The 21,828-nt window shown below is 39.0% G+C and overlaps 1 protein-coding gene across 1 annotated transcript in view; it reads left to right on the plus strand.

Moving 5' to 3' along the window:
• The window catches only part of RPS6KA6 (ribosomal protein S6 kinase A6), a 1,361,734-nt gene that overhangs the window by 1,019,690 nt on the left and 320,216 nt on the right, over nucleotides 1-21,828 (plus strand). Inside the window, exon 15 of the mRNA XM_044057140.1 lies at nucleotides 1,266-1,391. Within this exon, the coding sequence (XP_043913075.1) occupies nucleotides 1,266-1,391 (126 nt within the window). The remainder of the gene's footprint in view (nucleotides 1-1,265; nucleotides 1,392-21,828) is intronic.

Genomic DNA, 21,828 nt, shown 5'->3' on the forward strand with positions numbered 1-21,828 from the left:
CACAAGCATCTGTCTTCTCAGTTTATTGCGAACTGCTGTTTTGTCCAACACAATTTTTCTTCCTTTAAAGAACAAAAGTACAATATAATTTTTTTTCTTTGCTCATTGTTTTTATTCAGGCCATCATTGAATTAAAGGTTGGAAAATAGCTTTTAAATATACCCAAGGCCATATATGATTCCATGGCTTCTAGGCCGTAGCGTCCCCCGGACCCCTAGCTTGTTTTTATTAATTATTTCATTGTGCTGTTGGCCAGTTCAGATGTGTTGGAATGATGAAAGAAAAAGCAGAGCTGAAGAGTAAGCCTGAATTTCTTTCATTACTTCAGGCCTTCACCGGATTCAAAGGTTGGAAAAAAACTCTAAAATGCACATCGGGGCTAACCCCAGGTTAATTCAGTTGTTTCAGTTATTGTAGTACAATCTTTCCTAGTGAGGGTGTGCTAAAAGGATGCAAGAAAAAGTATATGAATGTCAGAAGAGAGGGGCATACAAGTGTCCATCTATGTATTTATGTATATGTGCATATATATTCCAGCTTGGAGTCAAGTTTGAGGATTTTTTCACACAAGGTTTGTTTGTGTCTTTTGGCTTTTCCCGATGGGGTCGCCACAGCGGAACTCCGGTCCGCTAATGATTGGTAGTTGATTTTTCCGTGCCGAGTTACCAGCCCGCACAACCTTCAATGAAGCATGAAGACGCTCTAGCTGAGAATCGAACCGGACAGCGACTTACTGTGAGGCGAAAACGCTACCGCAGCACCACCACCGCGGGTGATTTCTTCACACAAGGTAAAAAAAAAAATATATATATATATATATAGTCTCATACATCTGCCTTGTAATATTTTCTGACGAAGTTCCACTATATTAAAGGAATGAAAGCGCTTAAAACAATCTGTTCCTGAGTTGTGCCTCTTTGTCATTGCCGTAGAAGTTGGATTTTTATTTTAAGCAGTTTCTTCTCGATAGCTTGTCTAGCAAGCATATATATATATATATATATATATATATATGTCTGTGTGTGTGTATATATATATATATATATATATATATATATATGTAAAATAATCCATGATAATGAGGTAGTTTAATTCCTACATGCTGTTAACTTGTGCTGCATGTGTGTTACCATAATACTAAATTGACAATGCTCCTGTCATGTTTGCTACGGATTCTACTCACTTATGATTAAAGTGCTGTTTAATTAGATCTATGGTTTGTGAAATGCACTTAAATAATAGTTTCCTGTGTATTTATATTCAAGCAAATTCATGGACCATCTGCACAGTTCATGGAAGCATATGAACCTAAAGAAGACATTGGTGTTGGGTCTTATTCAGTTTGCAAACGATGCATTCACCGAGCTACAAACATGGAGTTTGCTGTAAAGGTATTTATATTCTTGTGTTATTTCCATGTTTGACAAATCTCCATTCTTTTTCAGTTTTTCCTCATATTACATTGATCTCTGAAATAGAAGAAAAGAGGTATATTTTTATTGCATACTGTTGATTTAGCAGTCATTTTACATTTTTAAATTCACACTTTATTAATGTTGGTGTTTTAGGCTTGCAACTTGTTATCTTCAGTTCCAAAAACATGCACATTCACTAGTAAATAGGTCTGCTCTTTGTTGCTTTGCCTGTATATCCTTTTTGACAACATGATTTTTTTTTATTTGTCATTTTATATGTACTGCATTTGTGTTCACCATGTCCTTGAAGTCAGTTAGGTTTGCAATGCAGAGACCAGTGGACTTGGAAGCCTCCCTGGACCTGAAAGACAGGCTTAGGCACGACATAATTATTCCTGTAAGCTCTTTGGAGCACAAAGTCTGTTATCTAATGAACACAGCAGTGACATACTACTCATAGTGTAATTTCCTACTTATAAAACTGCACTACAGAAGCCAAAGGGGGATCCTAATGTACACCTGCGTGAAGCTTTTTAAAGATGAGCAGTGCCTGCTGTATTGGTACTTTTCCTGATCCGACCTCAGTCATAGGAATGATATGCACAAAGCTGTTTTGACTATACTGGAAAATAAATCTTTTCCTATTCTTGTCAGTGACCTCAGGGTGAGCTGGGAATCCCCTGCTCTCTCTGTGTTGTACGGTTTCTAACGCAAGCTGCAGACCCACAACTGCCATTCTGCAGGATTACTCAATTAAGTGTTTTATTCTGTACCAATCCAAAGTTTACACAGCATTGATGCTGTGGAGTTGAGGCAGCATGGTGTTTTATGCTGCTGTTTGTTTGTCTGTAACCCCAGCTATTCCAGAGTGGTTACTTAGCTCCATCAGTTCCACAAGAAATTTGTGTTTACAAAAAAATAGCTGTGGGTTCCTGAACACTGGCTTATACTGTTAAAAGGACTGTACGTACATGTATATAAAATGTATGGGTCTGTGTGTGTAAATATAAATATATCTGTATAGGTGTGTGTGTAAACACTGAAGACAATGTCTTAAAATCTCAAATATAAAAAATGTCTACCATTGTGGACAAAGGAATTAGCACTGCCATAGGTTTTGCAAAGCTGATGATCCAGGGATGTAAGCTAACTTGGGTCCTGCAGAGAGAGCAATTCCAATACTTTCATGCTGTGGCTTTCAGCATTCTGGTCTTTTGATATTATCTCAGGATTTGTATTTTCAACATTTTGTGTTTCAAGATTGTAGGACTAAACCATATATTACCAATAGCTGACTGGGTTTACAGTGATAAAATGTAGAAAACACCAAGCCTTAAAAATAAACTGATTGTAAAAGGAAACAGTTTTCTTTTGCAGTGGGTACCATCACCACCACCAACAACAACAAAAACAAGGAATAGGATTAAGGGTAAGGCCCAACTAAGTTTATCTGTGGACCCTGACTCCTGATGATTTCTTAGATTGAATACATTTACCTAAGAGGCCTGAAATGAATTTCTTAGGCATCTTGGATTGGGAATCCAACTGCAGGTCATCATCCTTGTGGATGGTTGGTCAGACTCCCTGACTCTGATATAAACACTGTGGTGCCAAGGTCATTGCTAATGTCCCCCAACTTAACATCCTTTCTTGCTGATTCTTTGTCCCTTCTGTCCCTAATTGTCCAGTGTGATTCTGCTCCTTTTATAAGGTTGTATAGTAAATAAACTTGTGAATAAAATCTTTCCAGGACTGCATCACATTTATTCTTGCAACATTGCTCATCTTTCATCCTGAAACATTATTACCATACTGTTGTAAGTATTTATCCATATTTAGTTGCAAACTGTTTTATTTACTGTTCATTATTTTCTGAAAATGTTTTCATTTCTGTGTATGTATTCACTCAGGCTGCAACTGCAATTGGTCAGTTGAGATCAGTGTACTACCCCAATAAACAAATACAGATAAGTAAAATAATACATAGCATTTATATCTGTTTATTTTTCTTTATTTTGATAGCTGCTTAAGCAAATTGGTCCTGTCGTCTCTTAGTCCTGACCAGGATGCACAGAAAAAATAACCTATAATACCAATAGCATACATCACATGCTGGCTTCAGGCATAGGGGATCAGGCCATAACTGTGACACTTGCAACCTGGAATTGATTAGGTACCAAGGTGTTGGGGAACTAGTTTGGGAGGTAATTGTGAATGGCCAGTACCTGTTTGCCCATACATACAGACAAGGAGGTAGGTAGCACTGACTTACTGCAGAAGCCAAGTATCTCAGCAAACATGGTACAAAAGCTAAAAAAGCCACCAATATACAGATGTACCTAGTGGAAACTCTACTAGATGTAGTGTTATCAAACAACTTTCTGTTTTTTAAAGACCAGTTTTTTTCTCCAAAATATAGGAATTGCCATGGGGTCACCCTGTGGGTGTAGTTTTGCTAATAGCGTTATGGCGTTTTGGGAACGTAACTGGCTGTTCAATAGTGAACTGTACCAACAACATGTCACTTGGTATACTAGATACCAAGATGACGTGTTTTATCTGGAAGGGCCTGCAAAATCTTATCCCTGAGTTTATTGACAATATTTCTGGAATGACTGACTTTCCAGAATTTACGTATTCCATAGGAGTTGATGAAATTAACTTTTTGGATGTTAAAATCTGTAAGGACAAAACTAATAATAAATTTAAGTCTTTAATTTACAGAAAGCCAACCCATTCAAATAGTTATCTCCATTTTTCTAGTTGTCACCCCTTCCATCAAAAAAGGAGTGTAGTGAAGGGGCAATTTGTCAGGGCTGCCAGAATGATCTCAGATGATACTGATTTCATTGAGGAATGTGACAATATCAGTAAAATGTTTCTGAGTAGAGGGTATCCTGACAGTCTTATTGTGGGGATGTTGCAGGAAGTTCAGGGCAAAAGGACCACTGGGCATTTTAAGCCTTTGTTGGGTGGAGGTTTGATGAGTAGAGCTAATAATGACATCATGAATACGGATTCCCCTGTTCACCCTAGAATTAACTTTTTGTTCACATACAGTGTGGACTTTAAATTTATAAGGGAAGTAGTGGCTAAGAATTGGAGCATCATACTAGAAGACAGAGCTCTAGTTAAGGTTTTGGGTACATTTCCAAAATACACATATCGAAGGGGTAGTAACCTCAAAAACCTTGTTGAAATGGTCGTAGATAAACCAAAAGATAAAATAAAGGGTATCTTGAAAATGTGGTATGTGCCCACAATGTAAATTTATTCACAATGATAAGAAAGTGTACATTAACAGGAAAAATTATTTTATCAAGGGTAATTACAACTGTGATACACAGGGAGTAATATATGTAGCTTTATGTGAGAAATGTCCTTCCTTCTATATAGGCAAAACAGAAAGAAAAATAAAGAAAAGAATTTATGAACACCTGTATGCCATAGGTAGGAAGGACCTCACAAATGCACTTGCTAGGCACATTTTAGATTTCCCGGATCATTGTTTTGTATTTTGTGTGTTGTACCAGGTTAGAAATGATATAAGAGGAGGACCCTGGCAGTTGTATCTGGAAGAGCAAGAGTTATTTTGGCAAATTAGAACATGTGCTCATCTCCCCCCCCCAGGGTTAAATGATTTTGCATCCATAAAGTGTGTGCTTAAACTTAAAGCTCTTCTTAGGTAAATGCTGTTTGGCAATTTGTATAGCATTTTATAGCAACTTTAATGTGAGACAGCTTCTCTTTGAATAATATATTTAATTATTTTACTATCCATAAGCATTCAGTTTTTTATGCTATTGAGTGTTTTTTTAATGTAGCTTGTAACTTTGTTGTATTATATACACTTTATCTGTTTTTTTGTATGAATAGGTGCTTCTTGAGTAAACATTTGTTTGACACTGACTAAAAAGATTAAGAAAGGTAGGTTTTATAATATGATGATTATAGGTGTAACCATTTTAAATTGATTCATGACAGTGATTGGTTTATTAACGATTAATGAATGTGAACTACTTTTTTATATAAAAATAGAGCTGTGTGGAGTGACTTTTGTCTGATGAAGGCTGGGAATTTGCTTAGCTGAAAGGGCTTACCTTGAATAAAACAGTCCGTGCCGTTTTTATCCAACTTGGTTCTGCTTTCCACTTTTGTTATGGTACAGAAAGTTGGAATCTTTTTAGTCAGTGTCAAACAAATGTTTACTCAAGAAGCACCTATTCATACAAAAAAACAGATAAAGTGTATATAATACAACAAAGTTACAAGCTACATTAAAAAACCACTCAATAGCGTAAAAAACTGAATGCCTAACAAGAAAGAAAAGCATTAGCACCATAGCCAAGGTTAATGGAAAGTGTGGACACACATATATCAAAGGGTTAAGGCATTTTAAAACCCTTGATAAGTGTTTGCAGGGAAAGAATGGACCAAAATGAGTATGGAAGAGCTGATAGCCATGGCACCCATTCATCCACAACCCCTTTTCCCATTTTTGCACATGGGGTTGGGGCTTCACTTCAACAGTGACAATCATCTAGAGTGGTAGTACTTTCAAACCACGCATTCACACACACACTTACACCTATGGCCAATTTACTGCATGTCCTTGAAATGTGGGAGGAAACTGGAGCACCCGATGGAAACCCTTGCAAACACAGGGGAGGACATGCAGCCCCCCCCCCACCCAAAAAATGCAGTTTAGTTTAAGGTTACAGTATCTAATACAGAGAAAGGAAAGAATATCTCCAGTATGTGCAGTCATAACTATAAGTCTTGCTGTATACAGATGGTTGAAAAAAATTGACATGAAAAAAATAACTAAAACAATGCTGAAGCAGGTAAAAAATAATGTTACAAGTGAAGCATGAGGCACTAGGTTTTAAAATGTGCAATTAGAGGTGTAGGCATAGTTGTACATCTTAGATTTCTGTTGCCTAGTTTTAAACTTTATTATTTTATATTTCTGTGCTGTAGAGCTAGAAGCAGCCATTATTTCCTTACAAGCAATTGAGTGCCACATGTACACGAATGAGGGTGGCCAAGTCTGTGATTAGATAGTAAACTTTATTAACATACAAGGACTGACTTTTACTGCTCCATTTGTGTACAATATAGGTTGCCTTCTGTTTAACCATGAAGTAATGTGTCTAACTTCATAGTTTAAAACTGATTGCAGGAGGTGAATGTAATTTGTGTGTTTCCAAAGCCCAGTCTAGACATTTATGCAGTTCTACCACTTTCTGATATAAATATTTCGGGTTCCTATTACATGAACAAACTTTTCAAAGTTCGAATGTCATATGGTCGACAACATATGATCGAACTTTGAAAAGGTTGAAGGTTAAATGTAACGGTGCCGTACCTGTGCAGAATGGGAGAATTTCCCTTTTCTGTCCTGATGTACGATCTTGGAGTTGGTATATTTTTGTAGGGGGGTGTGGGGGTGCAGGGGGGCTTGCCCCCCTGCTCAGAGCATTAAGGTAAGTTTTATTTTTTTTTATCTTTTATTATATATTTGAAGTTTCAAACGTCAATCATATGTTGTCGAACATATGGGATTCGAAGTTTTGAAACTTCGATTATATAATATAGACTCAATATTTCAGATTCTGTGCATATACATTTACCTTGCTTTCTTACAGCAGCAAAGTAATGTCAAGAATTGGCTCAGGGGCTCCTTTCTTAAATGCTAGCTGAAAATTGTATTTTATTCATTGCTTTTGTACAAGAAGCTTACACTTCCTATACCCTACTATTCCCCTTTTGTCATAAAATCCTTACATTAAAGGTGTAGTAGTTGTAAAATATAGCTCCCTAATCATGACTCTAAGAATTACAAAAAACAAAACAAAAGGTATGAAAATGCAGAAGAATAGTGAATGTCGAACATCGCTGTTCTTCTTTTTTCCCCCCACTGGCAAGCCCCACTATACCAGCTCAAACTTATATGCACACTAACTCTGAGACTGACATACGCTGGCAAAAAGTAAATACTCCAAGAAAAATCAACAGCCTTAGACTTGATATCTGTAAGTCTGCATTTGTGCTTGTTTGGTCTCGCTGTTCCTAAACTTGCAGCTACAAAGTCTCAGAATATCAAACAGATGTGCTAAATATATAACTCTGTATGTTTCTTTGGAAATATTGAAATGTTACATTTTTAGACATAGAATTGCTTATTCATGCTTTGTGCATTAATTCAACAGATTGATTTTGACCCTCTGTTATGGAAGTTTGGTAGCCGGATGTAATCTGCATTCTCTTATAGCGTCATAGGTGCTAATTAGGTTATTGATATGTGAGGATCTTAAGAAATCTATCTTTACATTCCTTTGGTAGTTTTTAACCCGTGATGTTTTGCAAACAAATAAACCAGAGATGAGCTGAACAAGGATATGTTGGGACATTCCCATATGTCCCCTATTCATAAGGGACAGTGTGCTAAACTGTGGGTGAATTTTTGGTTACTCATCCCTTCGAACAAATTACGTTTGAATAGAGTAGGAGAAAAATTGCTTTATGTGGAGAGGAGGACTGTTCCATAGAAGGGGGTATTCTGTGTGATACAAATCTGCATATTTGTTTTGCAAAAAGAAATCTTTTGAGCAGGTGTCATACCACTGGGCTTGTCAGTGTGTAATAGGACTGAGAGAATGGAGTCTGTTGAACCTCTGTGCATGTGGTAGACATCACATCTTATAGCCTGTATAATACTGAGAAGAGAGACAATGCTTTGAGATGGTCTGCATGGTATTTACAATTTGGGCCCTTGATTTTTTTAGTGAGAAAGTGTTGTGGTTGTTCATTCTGACAAGCATTTGGAGAGGTATATACTAAAAGAGGCATATTGTTTGTGATTGGCTTAATGAGGGCAATACCTTTAGATGTAAGCTATGCATAGAAAAATGGCTTCTTTACAGCAATGGATACATGGTGATCAAAGGTTAGTTCATTATCGACACAAGTTCTCAGATCCTTAACTATGTATTCAGTTTTCCGGGATATGTTGTCAACATGATAGTTACAAGGGGAGTTGTGCTTGACAAAGGATACAGGTATACACTTGTTTGCATTTAGTTTGTCAGTGGTTTTGACACCACCCATTTGTATAAGACAAGGCCGTCTTGGAGGATCTTGGTGTCCTCTAGAGCGTTTGTGATGGCACCAAGTTTTCAGTCATCTGCAAACTAGGTCAGCCACAAACCCTTAACATTTACTTTGATGTTTGAAAAGTAAATGCCAAGAGGAGTAGCTCAAAAACTGAAACCTTTGTACATCACTAGTGACAGGTCTTTTAGACGAAGTAGAGGCACCCACCATAATGTCTTGGGTTCAGTTTTTGAGCCATTTTTGCTATCCAGTGAGTTACACTGGGGTTGACATTTAGCTGGGAGATTTTATCTATGAAGCCTTTCTCTTCTTCCCCATTATTTATTTTTATTTATTTTTTTTATTTTACATTTGTTGGCTGGGCTTGTCCAATTGGATGTATGTCCATTTTCAGTGGAGGCCCGGGGAGAAAAGCTCCACAAGTTTAAAAAAAAAGTACACAAAGACAATGATATTTACAAAGACATTGGAACTATTAATTAGAAAGTCACACAAAAAAATGTCAAAAAAAAACAAAATATAGTGGATATTCATTGGAAGCAGTACATGGACACACTCGTACTGTAAAATTGCACATGAGGTCCAAAAAGTAGACTGGTTGTAGTTAATAAAGTCAACAATATATATATAGGTGCATGCCCTAAATAAGATAATGCGATAATAAAATAAGCACGGTATTATGGGAAGGGTCAGTTATTTAATCTGGGTTAGCACAGGGGCATAGCCAGTATGACTTAAGGTAGGGTTTAAGTTTACTTTTAAATAGGTTAGCTGAGGATAGGGAAGTTAGGTGATTGGGAGACTGTTCCAGGTTTTACCCGCTGTATTAGAGAACAGAGTGTCACCAGCTGAGTTACTAGATTTAGATATTTGTACTAGTAGTTTTGATGAGCGCAGGGTTTTGAGATTATTATAGGGGGTGACTAGGGAAGTTGAGTATAGGTGTATTTTCTGGTTGATACAGGATCTTGTGGGCTACTATTACTTGATTGAATAGTATTAGATTTGGCAATTCTAGCCAGCCTAGTTGATTCAGATTGCTACAATGATGGGTTCTATAGGAGGACCCTGCAGCAAATCTGGCAATATTGTTGTAAAAGGTAGACAGTTTGTTCAGAGCACTTTTACATAATTTGGTATAGATAGGAGAGGCGTAAAGTAGAGTAATGATACGTTGGGTGCGGGCAATGGTGATCCTGTCTAGTGGAGTTAGAAAGGGATTGATCCTGTAGAGGGAACTTAATTTCTTATTAACTGTTTTTATAGTGTTATTGATGTGAGGCTATTATCAATTAGAACCCGAGTAGTTTAGTGGTAGGATCAGGAGATATAATAGTTCCATTACTAGAGGTTACAGTAAAGTTAAGTGGGGAGGTTCAACGGGTGGGGGTGAATAATAGCATTTTTGGTTTTAAGATAAGACATCTATGCAGAAGCCAATTTTCAACTGTGCTAAAGGTCTTTTGGGTTAGAGACTGAAGTTCTGATGGGGAAGTGGCAGAGCATATAAGTGTGGAGTCATCTGCGTATTGGATGCAGGTGGCATGTGGGATTACAGAATGGAGGTCATTTGTAAAGATGGAGAAGAGTAAAGGTCCCAATATGGATCCTTGTGGGACCCCCTAGGGTAACTGGAAGGTGGGAAGATAAGGTGTTTGCCCACAGTACAGCCTGTTTTCTATTATTTAAGTAGGACTGGAACCTGGAATAGCAAGGTCATCCAATGACAGGTTTTTGAGTGTGTTTATGAGGAGGTGGTGGTTGACCATGTCGAAGGCTTTAGACAGATCATAAAGAGGGCTGAGGATAGAGTGTCATTATTTCGATTTCTATTAATATGGTCAGAAAAGGATACGAGAGCAGAGGTGGTGCTATGAAGTGGTCTAAAGCCATGTTGACAGTTGGCTAGTAGATTTTTTTTTCAAGTAGGTGGGTTAAAAGTTGCATGTGAATGCATTTCTCCATTACCTTTGCCACAGGGGATAATATGGCTATGGGCCTGTAGTTGGAAAAGTCCTTGGAAGTACCACCTTTATGCAGGGGGGTAATATGGGAGACTTTCCAGATGGATGGGGATGGATCTTTCAGAAATACTTCTATTAATGAGGATGGATATGGGGTAAGCTACAACTTTAGCTGATTTTTGCAGGTATTCTGCAGGTAGTTGATCTGCAGAGAGTGTGGTGGGTTTAAGTTTCTGGATGTTTACAGACAAGGGATGTGGGACCTGGTTGAAAATGAAATAGAAGGGAGTTATAGGTGGTGGCAGTGGTGGAGCATGTGATGTTAGGAGGTAGCTGGTTGGCCAGGGATTGAATGGTTTCTGTAAAGAAAGTGTTAAATGAGTTGGCTATTTGGGTAGGATTATTGTGATTAGAGCCAGAGGGAGCAGGAGTGCATGAGCGTCCTGGGTGTAGGAGGTTGTTTATGCCTAGCCAGAATTTTTGAGGATTATTTTGGTGGGTTTGTTGAAGGTGGCAGTAGTAGTTGCTTTCATCAGACACTATGGCTTTTTTTGTTTCATTTCTTAGCTGCCTGAACTGTAGGTGATCTGAAGGGCTTTTTGTTGCCTGCCAGTTGGCCCATAGTTTATTTCTTTGGAGGATTTTTTGTTTGGTAGTTTTGGTGAGCTATGGGGCTGGTTTAGTTCTAGTTCTAATTTTATGTATAGGGGCATGGCAATCTAGAATGGCTAAGAATTTTGTATTAAAGTATTTGACTGCATCATCTAATGGGAGATGTTTCAGGAGTGTCCAGTCACTGGCTGAAAGTTCAGTTTGGAAGCTATCCAGGTTAAAGGTTTTGTTGGTCCTTACAGTCCTGTAGTTGGTTGAGTTTGGAGATTCGGTCTTATATCTGATTAAGTAGGTGAGTGAGTGGTCACTTGTATCTTCTGGGAGGGTGCCTGTTGTATAAGTTTGAAGGTGAGTATTAGTGAGAATCGAGTCTAGGGTGCTTTTTTTGTTGTTAAGGTTATTGGTTCTGGTAGGGGAAGTTATGGTTTGGGTAAAGCCATATAGGTTAATATGAGTAGAAGGCTGCTCAGATGTACAGGAAATCCATTTTATATTAAAGTCACAAAGTATTATGGTTTCTTGTGGGTAGTTGGTTGATAGCCAGCTAAGGATAGCTTCTAATGTGTTGTTATTGCCTGGGGGAAGATAGATAGCTACAGATTATATATATGGATTTACATTTGTTGAGCTGAAACTTAGATATAAGAATCTCTGCATTACTGGAAAGAGGCAGTTTGGGGTCTAGTGAGGTAACTTGTAGTCCATTTTTATAAAGTATAGCTACACCTCCACCCTTCTTAGCATTACAGTCAAGTCTCAGGATAATATAGCCAGGGGGAATAACTACACAATCTTGTATTGATGGGTTAAGCCAAGTTTCAGTAAGGCAGAGGATATCAAAAGAATGTGCATATATAAGGGCGTGCAGGAGAGAAACTTTATTATCAATGCTTCGAATATTTAGATGTGCTATCAGAAGTGAGTTGGGGGGCCCGGTAAGTAGTTGTGTGTTAGTAGTTGTTGTTGTATCAGGCTTTGTAGCTGTACTTGAGGTAGGACCAGGGTTTGGGTGTATGTCACCATCTAAGAGGACGTGGATCTGAACTCTTAGGGTGAGTTGTAAAAGTTTAGAAATTAGGTTCTGGGATTTTCTAGCTTTTGAGCTATAGTAAGAAATGTGAGTGAGTCTATGAAACTTGGCTGACAAATACTTTGCTGGGCAGAAAGAGTTGTTGAGACTAAGGGGAAAGTTAAGTGTAGGTATAGAGGTTTGCCTAATGGGATAGTGAAATCCTAGATATGTATGGTGTTCATATTGAGTAAGTAGATAGGGTATAGTTAGGATAGTTAGCAGTGATAGTAAAAATAAGGGATTGTGGCATGTTTGGGACATTAGTGGAGGCATTGTATGAACAATATGAATGAGGTAGATATGCAGGGATATTTGCAGATAAGATACACGGGTGAGGATTGGTGGGAGATAAGTACTAGTACTTTAAGGGGGAGGAGTTTGTGTTTGGTGATAGTGTAGTGGGTGTGGCAAGTGGTGTATATGCTTAGGAACACTGGGGGCGGGTGGAATTTGGGGGCAGGGTAGGGGAGCAGAGTGAGCCCGCAGGACGAACAGAGCAGGAAGAGGAACCCTAGGAGAACAATTAGAGAAGCTGATTGTTAAGGTAAGTATAGGTGGGGAGAGGTAGGTAACAGCCTGGATAGTAGTTAGATTATGCAAAGTGGTTAAGCAGTGAAGAATGTAAAAGGTAGGAGGGTAGATTGGGACTATACACTGAAACAAGATATGGGAATCAGGATGCCTATAAGGTGAGTTTGGAGACAATAGGTTAGGTCAGAGAAATATTGCCACCTAGTGGACGGAGGTGAATTAGCAATAGTAGCGTCTATTGGGAGAGAGAAAGGAAGGTAGCAGAAGTCAGAGTTTGAGTATGGTAGGATAGGAGTTAAAAACAGAGGTTAAAAGAGAGAGGAAGGGAGACTAGGTCTAGGAACAGATAGGGTTTGGTTGCTGGCTGTCCTGGCTAGTGAGAGTAAATGTACAGCTTACAGTAGTACACACTATTATGTCTACAGACAGTAGTTTTTAAAGTACACACATTCTCTCGTTAACTGATTACATACAGTTATGTTGACAATGAGCTGCTTGAGGGTCAGCTAATCTACAGGTTTCCAAGTGAAATTTGAAGATATTGATAGGGAGAGGAACAAACAGTGCAGATCCACATGAGCAGCTTCAATAGATCATAAATATTTGATTTATTTTGAGCTAATGAAATTAGTAGCGAGCTTTACCTATCCAGTATGCCAACTATGTGAATTTACTCCACCCATAAACCACTCTGAAGTGTTTTTGTCCACTAAAGAGTTAACCAGATTTGAAATTCACTTTGCACACTTTTCAGAGATACCCTCTTCTGTTATGTGCTTAATTCTGAAACACCTTCTTTGTCATTTATCTCAAGTGTATTTGCAAGGATGCTTCGAGAAGACATTTATCGCATTGCAAGTCCTGGACACTGTCCTTACTGCTGTTGCTTTTTCTGCTGAAAAAGACATTTGGGATTCATGTTCAATATACAATACTTAGTTATTTCTGGGAGTGAAAATCAAACATTGCCTAAGGAAGAGGAAATAGAATGGCAATCTGCATATTTAGACTGCATTTGATGCAACACTCTCCTCTCCTTAGTACTGGGAAGATTACTCTGAAAATTATGGAACAGATTTTTATTGCCTATTAAAAATGAAGAAAGAAAAATACATGTACACTTCTTTTTGCTTTATGCTGTGAAGTTATAATTTAATAGAGCTGTCTAACACCTACTAATCCAAATGAAAAGACAAGTAAATATGCAGCCAGTGATTGCATTACAGAATTGTTTTAATCCCAAACCTAGTGATATACTAGAAAGAGAAATTTCAGTTTTGTAGCAGAAGACTAACCGAATCTGTATATCATTGTTATAGACTTAAGAAAATTATTATGTTATAAATAGATGTTAATTCAAATGCTGAGTGACAAGGCTGTGTGAAGAACAAATAGGTTCTTATAACCTGTTGTCAGAATCAAACCTTGAACCTTGTATTTATAAGGTGAAGAGCTTAACAGTTGTGCCAAACCCACATGAACGCATAAAGTTGTCATTTGAAAGCAGCATAATGTTTAGAAAACCTATGAATATTGTTTTGACAACATAAAATAATGTGCAAGAATTTCAAGCAGCCATGTCTGACGCAGTTAAAGTACATGGTGTGATTCTGAGAGTATCATCTGCAGTAAAGTGTGGGCTTTGTTACAAGGTACTGGAAAAAAAACTCTTTGCAACTTTTAATTTAGGCAAGAGAAATGTTATACTTGTGATAAAACTTTTGACATAATAATTTGCATGACTAAAATTAAATTTTTTTCAAAATGCTGCTGTTAAAAGAGTTGCTAGGAATCTTCTCGGGTATTGTTTGTTTCCCTGAAGTGAAAAGTGTTGACTGTTCAAAGATGTAAACCTTTTCCATACTGTGCAGATCTTAAGTCTGAAAAAGATAACTGGCTCGTAGTACAAATGCAGGCTTGTGAATGTTGAATTACATGCTATTTGTATAAAACCCTAACAAATGAGGTGAAGGCCAAGATGGCAGCACCTGTTAACAACTCTACAACTTCAATTTATTTTCTGACAGAAAATTCAAACATTAAACCTCTGGAAGAAAATTCCACACAAGTGTTCAGCGAGGAAGGTGTAATAAGGAGATTTTGGAGAAATCTTCAAAGGCTACAGTTTTCCTGACAGTAATTATCTTAAAATACTCTAGGACAATATCTCAGGATAAGCCGCTCAAAAAGTCAGCACTGAGGAATCTTCCGTGAAAGGGATTCAGTCGCTTATATCAATTGTTCAGGACATTTCTATTAAAATACATTCATTAGACATGAAGATAAGACACTTAAGGAGGAATGTTAAAAACAAATAGTCTGAGTCTAGTGAAACAACATAGTGTTCAGGTCAGCAGCATGAAGGATGCCTTGAATGACTTTGAGGGTAGAAAAAAACTGAATTTTTTTTTTTTTTACAGAGTAGCTACTTTCTTGAAAAAAGTAGGTAATATGGAAAATAGAGTATTTAAGGATCAGTATTAGAATATGTAGCATACCAAAAAATATGAAGGGGAGGATGTAATTAACTTTTTAACAATTTAGTTGCATAAAGGATTACACTTAACCAGAATCCTCCATTTTTGGTACTGAAAGAGTGCATAGGTCCCTGACATCTCCTTTAACAAGTAAAAACTCTTCTCACTTCATTGTTCTCAGGTTTGTGTTCATCATGGAAAATAGAGTTAATTTTTGAGTCAGCATGGTCCAGTCTTCCACCTAAAATCATTAACATGTCATCAGATTTGACAGCGGATATTTCTAAATGTTTTAAATAAAAGGAAATTCTGCCTTCCATTAATAAAGGATTTTAAAAATATGATTAAAGGTAATTTATTATTAACAGCAAGATTAAGACGTCCTTTGTTATATGTTATTAAAATATCTGACTCACTGGAAGATGCAAGAGCTTATATTCAAAACTATAAAACTTTGCAATTTACTGAGGGAGTAGACTAGAGTGCCACATTACTGAAGAGATGACCTGAGAAAATGGCTAGAAGATGAGCATGAAATAAATAAAAAATGTTCACCTTTTGTCTTTTATTTTGGCAGGGCTGTTTAGTTCAGATGTCCTTCTATTCTCATGTTGCAGTATTCATCATAGTAGGGAGGTTACTGCCTGCAGCACCGGACATCCAGCCAGTATACCAAAGCCTTTGGAGCAGGAGGGTATGTGCGACGTCTTAGGTCCGAGCCATAAACTGACATAGGCTATAAAAGTGATGTCTGCACATACCCCCTTCAGGATTTTTCTGTCACAGTGAATGTTGGACTCCTTTTTGCCAGTTCAGGAAGAAGATCGCTCATTTTTTCCAGATGACCATTACAGAGACGTACCCTGTTGGGTTTTCTTGTTATCTTTGCTTGTTTCTCAGATGTATATGTCCACTAGAAAGGAGAAGTGTGCTTGTGGGAGACTAATTCCTGACAAGGACATGCATGATCAGTGCATTTTTTGTTTAGGCAAGGCCCACAATCAACGTTCTGTGCTATTTGTAAACCTTTTGTGCCTAAGACTCTCCGCAGCTGTCTGGCCGTGTTGAAATTATATTTAGAAAATAAAAGACTTTGGCGACTCCAGTTGGGTATGGAGGGGTGGGGTAGGAATGTCTGATGAGCTGCCTCAGAAGAAGGGCAAAAAAGTTACACCCGATTCCCACGCTGTGCCTCAGGCATCCAGTCAGGCTATTGAGGCAGATGAAAGCCCAGGATCTATCTATACCTCCGTTTCTCAGCCTATCCTGGGAACCACTGTGGAAGCTGGGTTGGTGAAAACAATGAGTACGTCCGATGATGTAGACCAGCCATCAGTTCCTTATGGCAGAGGGCAACCATGGCTCGTGGAGGTAGAGGGGCCTACTCCTACCCTCCCATCCTCCCAGATGTCGGTGTCTAAACATACACCACCCTTCACTCCTCTGAAGAGGAAACAAAAGTTAAAATATTCAGAACAACAACCTGTTCTTAGATGGGAAGTTTTCTCCCAGAACCTTTTCAGGGCATTCCAGGCCGTGCAGTCTCAGTTACCACAACCTGCTACTCCTCCACTACAGGCCTTAGAGGTATCAGAGGAAGAGTATTCCTCTTCTGAGGAATCCTTTACCTACTGCTCACAAATTGATTCCCCCTAAACATTTTATCACTCTTGAGGAAGAGAATCCCATCACTACTGAGTCTCCAGGAGAAGAATTTACCTTTGGCGATACTATCTCCCTCATGAGGGAACATTTTAAATGGCAGGCCTCAGATGTTTCTGACACAAAGAGGTACTCTGATTTATTACAAATGGAACAGCCCTCCCCTTCTGCTGTACCTCCCTTACTTCTGGCCTTTCAAGATGCCTTTCTGGCTGCTTCACAGGCCCCTGATTCCCAATCCCCAGCTTCAAAACATCCAGACAGGTTCTACAAAGTACCTCAGGACACTCAATTCCTATTTAACCCCCGCCCCCTGAAGATCCAGCAGTTATATCCGTTCTGCTGATAAATCTTCCAAACAGCTATCTTCATCTGGTCTTTACCCTACTAACAAGGACAGTAAATTTGTGGATAGGCTAGACAAGAAGGTCTATACTTCCTCCACCCTTGCTATTACAGCCCATAATTACCAAACCCACATGGCTAGGTATGTTTGGACACCCGTTCCAAAGCCTCAACTCTCCTTTCTGATGTACCAGATTCACCAGCCAAGACACACCGCTCTCCCTTCTTCTTACCCTTTCCCTACCCTCCTAGCGGAAGATCACATAAAAAAACTGGGTACTCTCCATCATTCAGAGAGGTTATTTTATGATTTGGTGGACTTTGCCACCTTCGAGGGAATTCCACAACCTGCATCAAACCAGATTCGTCTATATCCCACCATTCTCCAACAATTACAGGCTCAGGGCACCATAGAAGGGGTACCTTCTCAACAAATAAACAAGGATTTTTACTCAAGAATGTTTCTGGTACCAAGGAAAGATGGTCCTTGGAGACCAATTCTGGACTTATCTGTCCTCAACCTTTTCCTCAAGGTACCCACATTCAGAATGCTCACTTTACATGTACTCGTACCCTCATCCCAAACTAGACCTTTATGGTAGCTCTGGATATGAAGGATGCCTACCTACACATTCCTATACACCCAGACTATAGGAAACTCTTTCACTTTTCACTCAAATATACCCATCCCTAGATGACCTGTTAATTCTTAATCATGACTGTCAAACCCTGCACCACCACCTACAAAAGGTGACTACTTCCCTAGCACAGTTAGGATTCACAGTAAACAATGGAAAATCTCACCCCACTTTCACTCAAGACCTAATCTTCTTGGGGTGTAGGATGAGAACATACAGGATGAAGGCCTTTATTCCAGATCAGAGGATAATGGACCTCACCCTCTACTTCAACAATCTTATCACTCTACCTTACTTACCAGCCAGGGAATTCCTAAGAATGGTAGGTCACATGGCATCCCTTATTCCCATGCTCCCTCTGTCAAGACTTCATATGAAAATGATCCAGTGGGTTCTGAAGACATTATGGAGTCAATACTTGCACCCTCTGGATACCCCTCTTCCCCCTCCTACCATGCCTGAAGAAAGAACTACAATGGTGGATTACCGCCATGAGTCTCACCCGCAGAACCCACTTACAGGTTCCTCCACCCTTACAGCAGATCTTTACAGATTCCTCAGACATAGGGTGGGGAGCAGTGCTGCTGCACAACCACAAACAAAACACTATGCATAGGAAATTGTCTACACTCAGAGACCATATCAACATCAAAGAAATAAGGGCACTTCTTCTAGACCTACAGACCTTCAAAATAGCCCTACTCCCTAGCACACTGAAAGTAATCACAGACAATATGACTGTGGTGGTACATAAACAGGGGGGGATGAGATCTTACCCTCTTTGCACTTTAGCCACACAGACCTGGACCTTAGCATCAGCACTTCATATTCACCTGCTAGCAGTGTACATTTTTTCATCAGAGAATGTTATGGCAGACACTCTCAGCAGAATGTCAGCACCCTCTCATGAATGGGTGCTTCACAGAGAGGTGTTCCTGCATCTTATTCAAAAGTGGGGTATTCCACAAGCAGATCTGTTTGCCTCCCCTCAGAACAGACAGATGTATCTGTTTTGCCAAGGGATCCACATCATCAAGCTTGGAAAGTGGCCACCTTCTCTTTTTCTTGGATGGGGATGTATCTCTATACCTTTCCTCCCTTCACATTAATTCAGAAGGTCCTTCTGAAAATTCAGGGGGACAAATCAAAAATCCTGCTGGTGACCCCCTTTTGGCCAAGACAGCTTTGGTTTCCCCTTCTCCACCTTCTAGCCAAGGATAATCATTGCAGGTTACCCCACAGATTAGACCTACTCACACAGGACAGGAGATCCCTAGTACAGCTTCAGGTGACCAATCTCAAACTGACCTTATGGGTGATATGGTTTTAATCCCCTTCAGACACCTATACTCTGTGGACATGCTCAATGTTCTGCAGGAGGCCAGAAAGCCTAGTACCAGGAGAAATTGTGTCAAAATGGAAAAGATTCCCCAGGTGTCAAAAGAAAAAACAGGACCCTTTAACCATTCTTCTACCCATGATCCTTTCTTACTTGTGTGAGCTCCTTCATTCAGGACTAATGTATTCTTCAGTTAAGGTCCATTTGTCTGCCATTTCTGCTTGTCTGCCTTTGGTCCGTCATTTGGCATCAAGGTTGGAGGTCAAGCTGTTCCTGAAAGGGATACTCCATATCAGACACCCCCCACCCCCCTCCGCAAACCAATACCTCCACCTTGGGACTTAAATTTTGTACTTGAAAACCTTACCTTGCCACCTTTTGAGCCAGCACACTCAACATCCCTGAAACTATGTACCTTGAAAACAGTTCTGCTAGTGGCCCTCACATCTGCCAGGAAGGTATCAGAAATACAAGCCCTGAGGGTTATCCCTCCTTACCTTATCTTCCATAAGGACAGAGTCTGTCTATGGACTGAAGGGGTTAATGAGCTCTCACTAAATCAGACCATTAAGCTTCCTGTTTTCTACCCTCACCCTCTGAATTCCTCAGAAATGATTCTTCATTCCTTAGACATCCACAGGCAACTTAGGTATTGCTTAGACAAATCCAGGCCTATTAGAAAGTCTGCCCAGCTTGTTCATTTCCTTCCACCCAAGGGCTTTAGAGAGGGCAGTCTCTAAACAGACCAGAGCAGCTACCTCCTCAGCTGCCTTTTTCAAGGGGGTAGACTACGCCTCTGTCTTAGAAGCTGCTACTTGGGCTTCAGTTCATACCTTTACCAAGCATTACAAACTAGATTTAGTATCCAGAGCTAGAGCTGGGTTTGCCAGGTCTATCTTACAAGGTCTCATTGACCAGGGACCATATACCTCCACTCAGGCTAATACGTAAAAGCTTTTGTACTCTCCCTACTGTGATGAATACTGCAACATGAGAACAGAAGGACATAGAACAGTTGTGTAAGAACTTGCCATAACCTTAGATGTCCTTCTCTTCCATGTTGCAGTATTCAGTCTCTCCCTCCTACCCCCACTTTTGTTACTCTCCTTACCTTCTTCACCTGTTATTTATGTGCGGGGACATCCAGTTCATCCAGTTAACCTCAGCAGCAGACACAGGCTATCAAGTACCCTATGTTCTGGTCTTCATGCGAGTCTGAAGGGACTTCCTTTTAATTTTCCTTCCCATCTTCAGGGGTACTACTGTATGCGGCAGTCCATTCTGAAGGGGGTACATGCAGATGTCACTTTTATAGCCTGTCGGTTTATGGCTCTGACTGAAGACATTGCACGTACCCCGTCCCCCTGCTCCAAGACTTTGGTATTCCGGCCGGATGCCCAGTGCTGCAGGTGCGATGAGTACTGCAACATGAGAATAGAAGGACATCAAAGGTTATAGTAAGTTCTTACCCAAATGTTATTTACTTCTAATGTGGAATATTAAAAATATAAGCATACTGAATGGTGAACATAGGCATTAAAATTCCATAGTTATTGCAAAGCACATAGTGCTATCAACACTGTAAGCAGCTGGCATTACTCATGAATAAGTGGTTTCAAATAACATGGCTGTTTTACCTTGCTTATGAATGCCTTTAATTAGAATAACATTTAGTATTTTTTTCTGAATTTGTAATAATTAATTGATGTACTTTACACTGGTAACATAATGAAGATTAAATAAATATTAATAAAACTGTTTTAGGAAAAACTATGATATTAGATCATACTACTATGGGTACTTTTTGGAGTAGATACATACTCATTCTTAATATTTAGTTTTTAAGGATGCCCTTTTTACTTTTAGGAAGTTGAGATAACCTGTTGGAAAGGGCCACTTTTGAATTACTTAGTGATAAACACACGAGTGTATGCTTTATTTCTTTCCTGCTGTTTGTGTTTAAGTGCAAATGTGCTGGGGAGACTGGTTGTTTTATTATTCATATTTAATTTGCGTAGGCCATATGATGTATATATTAATGCTTGATCCTCTCTGTCACTGTTGCACTTTATTTATTTAAGTATTTGATATTTGTTTACGGGGATGCTCAGTCTGGGTCAGAATAACCCATTTTCAGTGGAGGCCTGGGGAGAAAAGCTCTTAACAGTACATGCAGGCATACCTCTCAACCTCTTAGAGCAAGAAATCTGGATAAAGCCATAAGTAAAAGTGGGACAAAGGCCCAAAAAATAGGTACAAGTTTTAAATATTGCTCTTACAAGTTTAGAAAGTTGATAGAATAACATGTTTTGCATTAGCATGAATTTTCTGAAGGGTATGAAGTCTGAAACTCAAATGTCTCTTTACTTTCTGACTTCAGTCTTTAGTGAGTTGCCACTAGTTTGCCAGAAAAAACACAATTTTATGAAAAGTGGACCAAACATGCGAGGGAAAAATCTGGATGTTCTGCGAAAAACTATACAGTTGAGAGGTATGCATACAGAATACGCTTAGGAAATGACTACAATTACATAAGAAGACAGTAAATATATAGTTTCTTTCTTATCCATAGAGCCATATAAATGATAGAGTTTACAAAGAAAAAAAAAACAAGAAATTGAGATTCCTCATTGTTAGAGGAAAGTCAGACATATGTA

This window comes from Protopterus annectens, chromosome 15.part0 (assembly GCF_019279795.1).
Source record: "Protopterus annectens isolate FY-2018-M chromosome 15.part0, PAN1.0, whole genome shotgun sequence".
In the NCBI taxonomy this organism is placed as follows: domain Eukaryota; kingdom Metazoa; phylum Chordata; order Ceratodontiformes; family Protopteridae; genus Protopterus; species Protopterus annectens.